Source organism: Hibiscus syriacus, unplaced genomic scaffold, assembly GCF_006381635.1.
Source record: "Hibiscus syriacus cultivar Baekdansim isolate YM2019G1 unplaced genomic scaffold, ASM638163v2 tig00116959_pilon, whole genome shotgun sequence".
Taxonomy (NCBI): Eukaryota; Viridiplantae; Streptophyta; class Magnoliopsida; order Malvales; family Malvaceae; genus Hibiscus; species Hibiscus syriacus.
In genome coordinates this window covers 3,331,508-3,344,342 of record NW_024063485.1, presented here as the reverse complement: position 1 = coordinate 3,344,342, position 12,835 = coordinate 3,331,508, and the positions used below count along the sequence as shown (strand labels likewise).

Here is a 12,835-nt window from a genome sequence, read left to right as displayed (position 1 = left end):
CATAGGGCAACCATCGTTTTGGATTCCTCTACAAAGAAAGCTTCAAGCTCGGATTTACTTTCCTAAAGCTGAACCTGCAGATTCCCAGCAATGGACTCCGCTTCTCTTTCTTTCTCCTCTACTTCTGAATGCTCTTGCCCGCTACTATCATGAATGGAGGTTCGGTCAGTGACAACAAGAATAATATTTCGTTGGGTGGTTAAAAATATAATTTTAATTTTTTTATTTTAAATAAAAAATTCAAAATTTTATAAACAAAACATTGTGTTAGATAATAGATTTTTTATTGTTTATGACCGACGAGGCACCTAAATAATAAATAATATTGATGACCTTATACACCTAAATTAACTAAAAAATAAATTTAAATACCTAAGTGAGAAAAAATATAATTTAAACAAATTTTTATATTAAACCTTATTTTTTTTCTTATACAGGTGAGACATGGTATTTTACTAACAGTGGATAACAGCATAACTCTATCAACATCTGGAGGGAAGAAAAACTTGAGAACTAATTCGTCGATATCGTTACTTCTGATTTTTCCCATATAATAGTTTTTTGCCCTTAGTAGCCACCTGCTTCCACCAGATGGGTGTTCCTACTCGAAATTGTGATTGTCAATAAAGATCCTTATCATAATAACATTTACGCATTTCACTTTTTTATAAATTATTATAGAGCATTTAAAAAAAAATATATTTGATTAAGTTTAGTTAAGTAAAAAAATATTTTATCTTTATTTGGAAGTATATCAAAATATAATTTCAAGAAGAAAATTCAAATAAATAAAGAGGGAGGGAAGGACAGTTGAAACCCTGAAAGAGATATGATTTTATTTTTCAGTAAATTACATGATTAATCACTTTCGTTTAAGTTTAGTACATTTTTTCTCACTGAATTATATAAAAACATAATATTTAGTCATTTTAATTTTTTATTTAATTAATATATTATCACTGAGATCTGAGGATTATCTGTTGTTAGACTTTAATAGATTGCTATTTTTTTAGTTAACAAATGAAAAGATTAATGTACCGACTATTACACTTTTTTCACATTCACTTCTCTAACATGGCTGCTAAGTAGATGATAATCAAAGAATTAGAAAAAGTTTAAAATAAATTAGGTATAAAATCATTGTTCAAGGATATATTTAATGTTTTAGTAATCAATTTGTTATTTTTGAAATTTCAATTAGGAAAACGAAAACTTACTCGAATATGTAGTTACCCTTTTTAATTTTAAAAATTCATTGTGTCATGTCAACGATCCGTTAAATGCTTAACAACTTTTAATTTCAGTAACCTCATCTAAATTAAATAAAAAATAAAGCAACCAAATTTTAATTAAACAAAAATAAAAAAAATAAAGTATTTTTTTAATTTAGTGAGTAAAAATATACAAAACTTAAACGAAATTGTCCAATCATGTATCTTATCCTTTATTTTTTTTAAATGAAAGCCGTTATAATAATAATAATAATAATAATAATAATAATAATAATAAATAGGGTTATAATTAGGCTTATATAATAAATAAGTACCTAAAGTATACTATCTTTTTTACTTAAGTACTTAAATTATTTTTTTTGTCAAAATAAGTACTTAAAGTTATGTTTTTTGTCAAAATATGCAGCAAAAATATTTTTTTGATCAAAATAGGTACCTAAAGTATTTTATTTTTTATCTAAGTACATAAAGTATTATTTAATTAATATCACATGTTAATTTTTTTAGAACTTAGATGAAAAGTTTGAATAGTTTAGACATCTATTTTGACATAAAATACTTTATGTATTATTGTGACTAAAAATAACTTTATATATTTATTTTGACAAAAAAATGCTTTAAGTATTTATTGAAAAAGAAAATATACTCTAAATGATATAAGCCTTATAATTATACTAAATCAATCACATTCTACATTTAATATAAATAATTTTCTAATATCGTTTTAGCTTTCTCTGCGAAGTTTCATCGAGTATTGTTCACCATTTTCCCACCATGAACAACCTTTTAACGGTTAACAGTTTGAATTTCCGATTTGTTTTATCTATCTATTTATTTGTGTAGCTTCTTTTGTTTGTTTGCCTGTGCTGTTTATTTCGTTTAGATCGAAGGTTTTTTTTTAATTAGGGTAGCTGTATTGCATTTTGTAAATTTGATTTGGATTGTGATTCGAAAAGAAAAAGAAAATATAATGTTTGGTAGATTATAATTTTTATTTCCTTTTTCTGTTTGGATGCTGAGATAATGGGGGAAATTAAGTGAACGATACATTTTCAATGCTGAATCTTATTATTAAGAAATAGTGAGCTATTTCTTTCTTGTACGACAAAGGTTGATAGAAAATAATTTAAGTAAGCTGGAACTGTAAAAGCTAATTAATTTTTTAGTTTTATGATTTGGAAACTAGATCGAAATAATTTATAGCTTAAGCTTTTAAAAAAAGTACTCTGCATTTCTTTTAAGAAAAAGAAAAAAAAAAACTAAGCAAGAACTCGGTGTGTTGTATAATTTTTAAATTTGGTGCGAATAGGAAATCGCTTTTAGTTATAATTAAGACATTTTCAGATGGCTATCTTTGTGAATTCTTAGTTTGTTTAGAATAACCAGATGAACTTGTCTGCCTTTGACTCTTGAATTGCATTTTTCTAACTTTTATCATGGCTTGGTATAATGCAGGAGTCATGTGAGTTACCTAGAGGTGTAATCCATGGTAGAGATATCGAGTTAGGAGGAGCTCCGCTGAATTCTGGAGAAGTGTGCCTTCAAGAGTTCTTTGTAAAGGTGGCGTAGACTTAATGCTGTAATATTGTCCTTTGTAATTGTTTAGCAGAAGTATATTTGATTCGTAATTGCAGTTGCGACTTTCTGTTTTCGTGTTTCATCTCTCAATAGCCATTGTCTAGGGGGACTTAAACTTCTTTGTAATGGCAAAAGTGGTGGCTTGAATCGCTGGTACATACTATGTTTTGTCTTTTCCAGGTTCAAGAGATAGATAAAGAATATGAGAATCTGGATAAACTACTCAAAAAGCTTCAGGTATCTTATTTAATGTCTTTCCAGATTCCTTGTATTATATCAAAATTTTGATGAATTTTAGAAAATATTCAATGTAGTTCATCTAAAACTGACTGAAACATCAAGGATTCCTCCGTTTTTCTGAATCCTCATTATGGAAGCACTTTCTTTAGCTTTGATATTAGTTAATCCCTACCCTGATTTTAAAGTTTGTTCAGCTTTGTGAAAGCACTAACATCCTACTGTCTCAAGTCATAAAACCTATTGTGAAGAAATCTATTTAGGTTGTCAAACTCCACTGTAATTTTTTCTAAGTTTGTCCTCGTATAGTTTAATGAATCCATTCCCAAGAAAATTGTACATAAATTGATACTTAACAGTTGAAACTTGCCTAACATGATTGCTGGATGATTTGTTAGTGATGAATCTTGTAAGCAACAGTATTGACTATTGATTTTAATGTTTGGATGCCATTTTCTTTCTAATATTTTATGCAGGAAGCACATGAGGAATCAACAGAAATAACCAAGGGTCCTGCAATGAAAGGTTAGCAATATTCCTGTATGTTTCTCTTACACATAGTTTCAGTAAAAGCTGCTGGGAAAACAAATAATGAGGTCTGTGCTTATATACTTTTGTTTATCACTTTGCTATTGAGAATATATAGAATAAAAGCCGATTCTTAAATTACCAAATCTAGGTTATATTGTCTTGAAATTAGATCTCATGATGGATGCTATTATCATCTGTAGCTATCAAAGAGCAAATGGAGAAAAACGTTGCTGAAGTTGGAAGAATTGCTCATTTTGTAAAGGGGAAAATTGATGAACTGGACAGAGACGTAGGCTAATTACTGCTTTTATTTTGTTTATTTTCTGTTCATGGATCCTCATTTTATTTCTTGAAGTTGGACAGAATTTAGCCAATAGGCAGAAGCCTAGATGTGGAAAAGGAACAAGTGTCGATCGATCAAGAGCCGCAACAACTCTGTACTATACTATTCCTTTTTATTGCTTTGTAGTCCCTTTTAATACATAATCGAAACTTTTTTGAGTACTTGTAAAGTGGATCTAAAATATGGTTAGCAGAAGTTAATTTATTTTACTTTTGTTGCCCTGATTAGTTTGAAGAAATCTGACACGGTTTTAAGGATCCATGGCTACTTTCTTTTTCGGTGATTCTTCAAAAGAAATAATTGGTTCTACTTTTCTTCTTTCAATGTGAATGATTTTAAAATTCTATGGCCACATTTGTTTCCACCTCCATTGAAATCCCTTTTCAAGCTTTTGGACTTGCTGGAATTTATTATATCTTGTAACTATTCCATGTAACAGCCATATTTTTGCTGCAGTGCCGTGAAAAAGAAGTTGAAAGGCAAACTAGATGAGTTTCAGGTTGGTCATATTTATTTGTTTTAAGATGTATTTGCTCAGTCGGTACTCTCATTTCATTAATCTTACTAGGGTCTATGTACCTGCCATTGCAGATTCTTAGGGAGAGAATCCAGAAAGAGTATCGGGAGGTTGTTGAGCGACGTGTTTTCACTGGTTATGCTCATCTGATAATATTAGTTGCTATAATAGTGCATGATATGGAGCTAATATTAATCTGCACCGGTTATTATGATTTCCAGTGACGGGCACTAGACCAGATGAAGAGGTACCCTTGCTATATTATCAGTGACTCTCTGTCCTATTTAGCCCATGTCTGATTGTTGAACATTGTACAGACAATTGAAAGATTGATTGCGACTGGAGATAGCGAAAAAATATTCGAGAAAGCAATTCAGGAGCAGGGACGGGGACAGGTTTGACTTAATTTTCCGTATTTCTTCCTTAATACCATCTCAAACAGGGACTGTCTGTGATCGGAAGAAATTGGTTATGGTAAATTAACTTTTGGTGCATTTACAGATAATGAACACCGTGTTTGAAATTCAAGAGCGCCACTATGCAGTGCGAGATTTGGAGAAGATGCTTCTTGATTTACAGCAGGTACTTAATCAGCTTGTTGCCTTGTGGTGGTTCGATTTGATCAAAACAATTAAAATATCAAATTCAAACCCATACTTGCAAAACAAGAAATCTTATTCCTAAGCGTCTTTGCACTTAATGTCATGGTGAAAACATATATGATACCTATATGAACTTGACTCGGTACTGTTTGTTCAATATCCGTGTCCTCTGTGTGTGAGAGTTTATTTTGGAGTGATTTCCCTTGGGAAATGTTTTAAATATGTGCAGTTGTTCAATATGAGCAGATGCATGAAAATACAGATCACCATATGAATGAAGTTGCACCGAATATCAGATTTGGGAGAGGGCGTATTTACGGAATACATTATCAGTAATTTTCCTCATGCAGGTATTTGTGGATATGGCGGTTTTGGTCGAAGCACAAGGAGACATGCTAGATAACATAGAAACTCAGGTAATTGAACTCTTTTATAGAATCTTTGATCAACTACAAACAATATAGCTAGTCCTTAGAAGAACCCTTAATCATCTTCTTCTCCCCTTCTCATTTCCAGGTTTTGAATGCCGTAGATCACGTGCAGTCGGGGCATGCAGAGTTGGTAAATGCGAGGAAGAATCAGAAGAACGCCAGGAAGTGGACGTGCTATGCTATTCTACTCCTACTCGTGATTATTGTAACTGTTGTCCTTGCTGTGTTCGGCCCTGGGAAATACACAAGGTCGGCTTAGCATTTGTTGTGTGCCATTAATTTGTTGATATACATGCATATGCATAACATATATGTATTTATGGATGTATATATATGAGTCAGTGGTTGAAAAGTGAATTTTTTATATATAAAAAATATGTAATATTTATAGCATTTTTTTTATTTGTATAGAGATGTGATTGTATTGTTCATTTTGTTTTAGTAATGGAAATGAACAAAAATATTTGTTAATAAAAGAATAGAAATCCAATAACTTCATAACAAATGAATTATCACTGGCATCCTTTCTCTATGAAAATAAAACTTTTAACATGATTAAAAAAAAAAAGAAGTAGATAAACTTATGTTTCCACAGTTCTTATGTTGGAACACTTTGATGTGTAAGCCACATATGTAAACTCTTGTGACTTGCTCTGAGTCTGACTGGAGAATCTGCTTGAACGAATTTCACCGTATGCTCAACTCCATCTGTTGATGATATGAAGAGGAAATTGTGTCATCTATAAATCCAGTTAGTCATTAGGATCCCATTCTTCATCATTATCGATCATCGATGTCAAGCTACTGAAGAAATCGGGGTTATCATGTTCTTGCTGTTCGGCCTCGTGATTATAGTCTTCAGCCGATTCAGTGTCTTCATTTCTAGCCCCTACGATCCCAGCTGTGACTGCATCCATTTGGGGCATTCATGTTCATCTCCTAGGAAAGGTTGTCCCCAAGCTCGTAGCCTGCAGGAAGATTAGAAACCTCAGACTCATCAAAAGAAGGCATATGAGATGATATGTTGAATATTGGAGGTTGTAGAATGTAGCAAAATTTTGGTTGTGCATCATAGAAGGGACTAGGGCTAGTCGAGTTGAATTAGAGTGTTGTTGAGCTCGACTCGACTCAAAAAGTTTAAAACTGAGCTCGAGTTGACTCGAAAGCTTGTGAGTTTAAAATTGTTAAACTCGATTAGAAATAAAAAAAAATTAAAACTTGACTCCAAAGCTCGCGAGCTTAAAATTTTTATGATCGACTAGAAATAAAAAAAATTGAAGCTAGACTCCAGGTTGAAAAAAAAATTAAACTTGAAATATTTTCATACTTAACTCAATTGAACCTCAAACTCGAGCTCAATTCAATCTCGAATTTGAATTGGAACCTAAACCTTAAATACATGATAACATTTTATTGTATTTAGAAAATAACATATAAATATTAATATTATCAATAATTTAATTTAAAAATTAAAAAGTTAATATATTATTTTTTTCAAATTACTCGCGAGTTTTTCGAGTAAGATATTTAGTGTTTATAATTATTTCTCTATGAGATTCTTGAACTTGCATATATTTAGTGTTTTTGTTTTTGTTTCTCTCTAGTGATGTAAGAAGAAAAAGCAAAAGAAGGTTGCAATGCAATGCATGCTATTGATGGGTATGAGGTAATGGGTGATGAGTTATTTTAAGGAGTAGGTGCAAATTATGAGTCAAGTGAAGCAATTGGGTTTTGAAGCTTACCTTTTGTGTTCTTCTTTAGATTCTTGAAGATAATCTCTAACCCTCCACGTGGTAACCTTTCAGGCTCTCTTCATAATTATTTATCTTAATTTGACTTGGTGGCAAGACAAGGACTAAACAACAACCCCCCACTTGCCCTAAGTTTGAGGTTGTCTGACGAAAATTATTCTTTTGTACAAAATTATATTCTTACCCTTAAAAAGGTAGAATTTGTCTTGTAATGAACATTAAGAATTCTAATAGAAAAATGAAATTTTTTAATGATTTAAGTTTAAGTAATTATGTTCATAGTATATATATGTGTTGTTAACAGATTAAGAAAAATTTTAGACATATATTATGCTGTAACTATTTACTAGTAAAATTGTTATCATGCTTACGTTTTAAAATGATAATTTTGGAAGTGGTTCATGTGCTTATAAATATTTGAAATATCTTGATGAATTATTTTAATTTTAATTTAATGGATTATTTTAAAAATATCTGATTAAATTAAAATAAATTAGATGTTTGATTTGGTTGATTCATTTAAATTAGTCTGATTATTTTTTAAATATGTAAACTGAACTTACAAAATTTGGTTGAACCCATCAATGGCAGATTTTTTTTGCCAACTCTCACAAGTTTGTCAATATCTTCTAGGTTTAATGTTGGATAAACTATATGTTTAGTATTTCAAATATTACTTTTGTTTCGTTTTGGTCATCTAATTAATTTTTTTAAAAATATATCTAATATTGCGTTTTAGTTTCGTTTTGGTCACTATCATTAAAAAATTAGCATAACTGTTGACGTGACATTTTAAAAAAATCAATGATGGCGTGACATTATCTTATGGTAGCACATCGGTATCACTGTTAATTTTTTTAATGGATGGTGACCAAAATGAAACCATAACGTAACATCAAGTATGATTTTGAAAAAAAAAAATTGGATAGCCAAAACGGAACAAAAGTGATAGTTGAGATACTAAACGTGTAGTCTACCCCTAATATTGCTCTTAAAAATAATACAAGTTGGGAAGGGGCAGATAAGACATTGCAGTGAAAGTCAAAAGCTAGCACAGGTACCTGAAATTAGATAAACACGGAGAATCTTGAGATGGTTAGATATATTTCTGATACATATAAATCCCCTTTTTGTCCATTGAAGATCAACCAAGCTGATCCATACACCTTCTTCTTCTTCATTCATATCTTTCAAAATCAAGTACATTTTGTTTGTGTGTTGGCAATGGAGATCCAGTTCCAGCAACAAAAGCATCAGAAATCAAGTATCACTGTTAGCAAAGGGAACAAATTTAAGGGAAGAAACAAAAGCAGCCTTAAGGTTAACAAGTTTGTTGGTGTAAGACAAAGGCCTTCTGGTAAATGGGTAGCTGAGATCAAAGACACAACTAAGAAGATCAGGATGTGGCTTGGCACCTTCGACACTGCCGAAGAAGCCGCTAGAGCTTACGACGAAGCCGCTTGCCTTCTCCGCGGGTCCGATACTCGTACCAACTTTGTCACTCATGTGTCCTTTGATTCTCCTCTCGCGTCTCGGATTCGGATTTTACTTGACAGAAAGAAGGGAGGTCAGGAACAAAAAAGTGTTCCAGTCTCACCCCCCACAACACCAAGTTTTAGCATCAGCCCCAGCCATAGCATTAGTAGTTCTAATAGTGGTGGAGGCTTAAGCAATGGGAATTCTTCTCCTATCCAAATCGTTCGAGATACGCAGCTTTTCGGCAATGCGTACAAACCCGACATGAGCAACTGCGCAAGGGAATTTGAGTCCGCATCTTCCGGATCGGACTTTTCTTATACTTGTGAAACAGGGTTCGATAGGTTTCTTTACACGCAAGAAATCATGAATCTGCCTAAGAATGTTGTTTTGCCCGAGGAAACTGGCTCCGGGTTGACGGAGTTCGAGAGGATGAAAGTCGAAAGACAAATCTCGGCTTCACTTTACGCTATGAATGGACTGCAAGAGTGTATCGAAACAGTCCATGATTCTGCTGAAGCATTGTGGGATCTTCCACCGTTGTGCTCTTTGTTTTCCTAAGTTCTAAAACATGATCTTCATTTGGTATTTGCTTCCGTTTCTCATTGTAATACCAAGAGAGTAGATGATTTAGGGTCATTTGCATGTTATTGTAGGTCACAGGGACAAAAATAACAGGCAGAGAGTAGAAGTGATCTCCATTTTGTAAAATGTCAACTGTTCCTTTGGAAGGTCTCATTCTTCTCTGAATACAAAATGTCTAAGCAATCATGCTGATTTAATTAGGATGAATCTCGGTCCTTGTACAAGTTTAAGATCTTGAGTTCGAGTCATGCGGAATAGGAGGAATGTTAAAAGGGTGGTTGATTGATAGTTGTCTCTATTTTATATATATATGTAGACGATATATCATACAGTCATGCTATGCCCCATTTGATGTGGTTTGGGTACTTTGAAACAGTTTCAAGTCATTGCAAATGATTCTCTAAGTCAATCCATTATCATTCAACTGGTAATAGTTTTTAGTCCATTAATGCATCCAATAGCATTCAACTATGATAGTGTGATGATCGGTTTGTGCAAGGTCCGGGAATGATTTTTACCGTCACATGGCTGACGGGCCATATTGCTAGCAAATCTAGCTCCATGGAGGCAAGTCACGGCCTGCAAATGACGACGGGGTTTGGAGTTAGCTCACACCTGATGGGATTACGACCATGCGAATTGAGAATTTGCCGATAGTTGGGTGATTAATGTTAACCTGTTTTTATGTTTGCTAAACTGCTGCAATTTGAATTATCTAATTGTTGTCGTGACCTACAAAATGAACCTTAAATTTTTAATGAAAATCTACTGATTTTGTTGTTATTCGAGTCCGGGGTAAGCATTATGTCCGCATGTGTTGGAAACAAGTGATTTAAGTAAAACAGAACGGTATCATAGACCGATTCAATCGAACACAAAGTCATGTCAGATGGTAGAATCTTTATTAGACGTTGAGAGGTAACATTTCAAGGTGCAGAGCCATTCAAATGAAGTACAGGAACTAGTTTACAACAATAGAAAATATAGCTTATGGACTAAAATGAGATTGATGCACATGGTACACCGGGGATGTTGATTTGATAAAATATGGATCTAGTAATCTTCTGGTTCTTCTTCGTCTTCACCGCATTTCGCCCCAACTTCCTCATAGTCTTTATCGAAAGCGGGGAGATCTTCACGGACTCCGGAGAATTCACCTTCCTCCATTCCTTCACCTACATACTAGTGAACAAACGCTCTCTCGGCATACCTGAGATAAAAATTGTGGTTGAATCGGGAGAAAACCTTGGCTGCTGCTGTGTTATTGCTGATCATACACAATGCACGTTGTACCCGAGCAAGATCACCTCCCATTACCACTGTGGGTTGCTGATAGTTGATACCGCACTTGAAACCAGTAGTAGACCTGAAAAAGAGATAGCTGCATTGACATCCTTCGGTACAACGTCTCCGCGGTACATCAAACATCATGCCATGTACTTCCGATGCCTTGGATCACATTTAGCCATCATGCTTGAGGGTTCAAAAACGACACTCGTAATCTCGGGAACTGATGGCTGCTCATGGTAAGCCTTGGCAGCTGAGCAGGTGCATATGATGAGAGGATATGGGACAACGTCAGTCTGAAACTCTGCAATGTCCACATTTATGGCACCATCAAACATCAATGAAATGGTTAAAGAAGATATGGGATATCTAGTGGTTCAAGTTCGTGTAAGTCGGCCCTTCGATATCTATGGATCTCCTGCAGATATCATATATAGCTTCATCGTCAAGAAACACTGCAACATCTATGTGTTCAATGAGAGAATGAGTGGAGAGCATTCTATTGTAAGGTTCCACAACAGAAGTTGAAACCTGCATGATTCGGATAATTGTTTGATTAATTGGTCAGATAATTGTTCGAGCATAGGGAAAAATCAAGCAACTAGGCTATATCTCATACATTTCCATGAAGTCTTCAGGGGATTACCTGAGGAGAAGGGTAAATGGTGAAACTAAGTTTCGACTTCTTCTAGTACAGTTACCAGCCAATTTTCGTATCCGGTCGAGGCAAAGGTCCACAATCTCCCTACCAACTGCAGCGTAATCATCGACGAAGTTTTAGTCGAGACACCACCATATCGAATCAAAATGTTATGTAAGAATTGCTGAACAGATGGTTGTACCAGTATAATGTCATCTAGCAAAGTTGTTAGCAGCATCTTCCTTTCCAGAAATAAGTTGTTCAGGTTGAAAGAGTTGTTTGTAAGTCCCAGCTCGAACTTCATCGATGAAGGTAGGCTCTAGAATATCGACAAATATAGCTTGGTACATGCTTGCCGGAACCGGTCTCGCTAAAGAATGTATTGAAGGCATCATGGCAAGCACCTATTAGACATCAGTTCCGAGCAAAGAAAAGACCTCATGCAACACAAAATGATGATGATGACATGAAACATGTAAAACATAGATATACAGGCATAAGCTCACCTAGGCATCATCCCATCAGATTCTTAGTCAATTAATATACATTAATAGCTATCCATTAATAAGATTTAATAAATAAATAGTTTTTTGGTTGAGAAAATGAAAGAAAATATTTTCAAAAGGAAAACGCAAGGCCTTTATAAACGGTGTGAAGGGCAGATAATTAATCACAAAATTTGCATGGAGATGATAAGATTGGAGGCTAATGGAACATTTACTATCTAATTATTATTCTTTTCTAGGTTGTTTTACTCTGATCATTTCAATTCTCAAATATATAGTTCATTCATAATTACAATTCTTTGGCTTTTTCTTAAAATAAATATTGTAGATATGTATCTAATAATATATATATATATATATATATATATATATTGTAAAAAGAATTAATTGATAGTTTAAAAAGGGGGGAATTCACGAGATAATGTTCTCGAACTTTTTTATTCACGATATAATGCACATTCCAGATTAATTGCTGGGATGGGGTGAATTCTACAGTGATCTCGTAGGACGCCATGCAATCCAGGCGATCTTGTAGGACGCCATGCAATCCAGGCGACATACCATACGGGTGACATACGAGACATACGAGCCATACAAGCCATATACGAGCCACGAGCCAATGGAGAGGTCGCCATGCAGTATTATACGAGGAGAGGTCGCCATGCAAACGAGCCAGCCAATGGAGAGGTCGCCATGCAGACGAGCCAGCCAATTACAAGGTCGCCATGCAGTCTGGGCGACCTTGTAGGTCGCCATGTAGTCCCGGCGACCTTGTAGGTCGCCCCGGCGTCACCTAGCTCACGAGACCATGCATGCACATGCAGCCAACATTACTTCATGTGCTCCTGCTCCCCGCTGCATGCCTACAGCTATTAATGCCATGTGATCCTAGCTCACGAGACCATGCATGCACTGAACCATTGATGTGGGTGAAATAATTGAGGCAGCCGGTTATATATGGGGTGTGCAAATCCCATTTTGATAAAAGAAAGATCTCACATAAAAGAAAGAAAGAAAGGGAGAAGAGATTGCAGCCGAGAAAGAAAGAAAGGGAGAAAGAAAGGAAAGTAAGAAGAAGAAAGGGAGATAAGGTAAATTTGTTTATATTTAAATTAGTTT

The 12,835-nt window shown here is 34.2% G+C and overlaps 2 protein-coding genes and 1 pseudogene across 2 annotated transcripts; 2 read left to right on the top strand and 1 right to left on the bottom strand.

Annotated features, from left to right (window-relative positions):
- Nucleotides 1-1,984: 1,984 nt before the first annotated feature.
- Nucleotides 1,985-5,730, top strand: LOC120189704 (syntaxin-132-like). The gene is made up of 13 exons (XM_039192918.1): nucleotides 1,985-2,024; nucleotides 2,688-2,792; nucleotides 2,991-3,047; nucleotides 3,524-3,572; nucleotides 3,779-3,867; nucleotides 3,942-4,015; nucleotides 4,378-4,420; nucleotides 4,513-4,573; nucleotides 4,660-4,685; nucleotides 4,756-4,833; nucleotides 4,940-5,020; nucleotides 5,391-5,456; nucleotides 5,557-5,730. The coding sequence occupies exons 1-13, from the start codon at nucleotides 2,007-2,009 to the stop codon at nucleotides 5,728-5,730; spliced, it is 921 nt and encodes a 306-aa protein (XP_039048849.1). The 5' UTR covers nucleotides 1,985-2,006.
- Nucleotides 5,731-8,446: 2,716 nt separating this feature from the next.
- On the top strand, nucleotides 8,447-9,480 carry LOC120189722 (ethylene-responsive transcription factor ERN1-like). The gene has a single exon (XM_039192931.1). The coding sequence runs from the start codon at nucleotides 8,447-8,449 to the stop codon at nucleotides 9,257-9,259; it is 813 nt and encodes a 270-aa protein (XP_039048862.1). The 3' UTR covers nucleotides 9,260-9,480.
- Nucleotides 9,481-10,224: 744 nt separating this feature from the next.
- Nucleotides 10,225-12,598, bottom strand: LOC120189831 (annotated as a pseudogene).
- Between the last annotated feature and the right edge of the window lie 237 nt (nucleotides 12,599-12,835).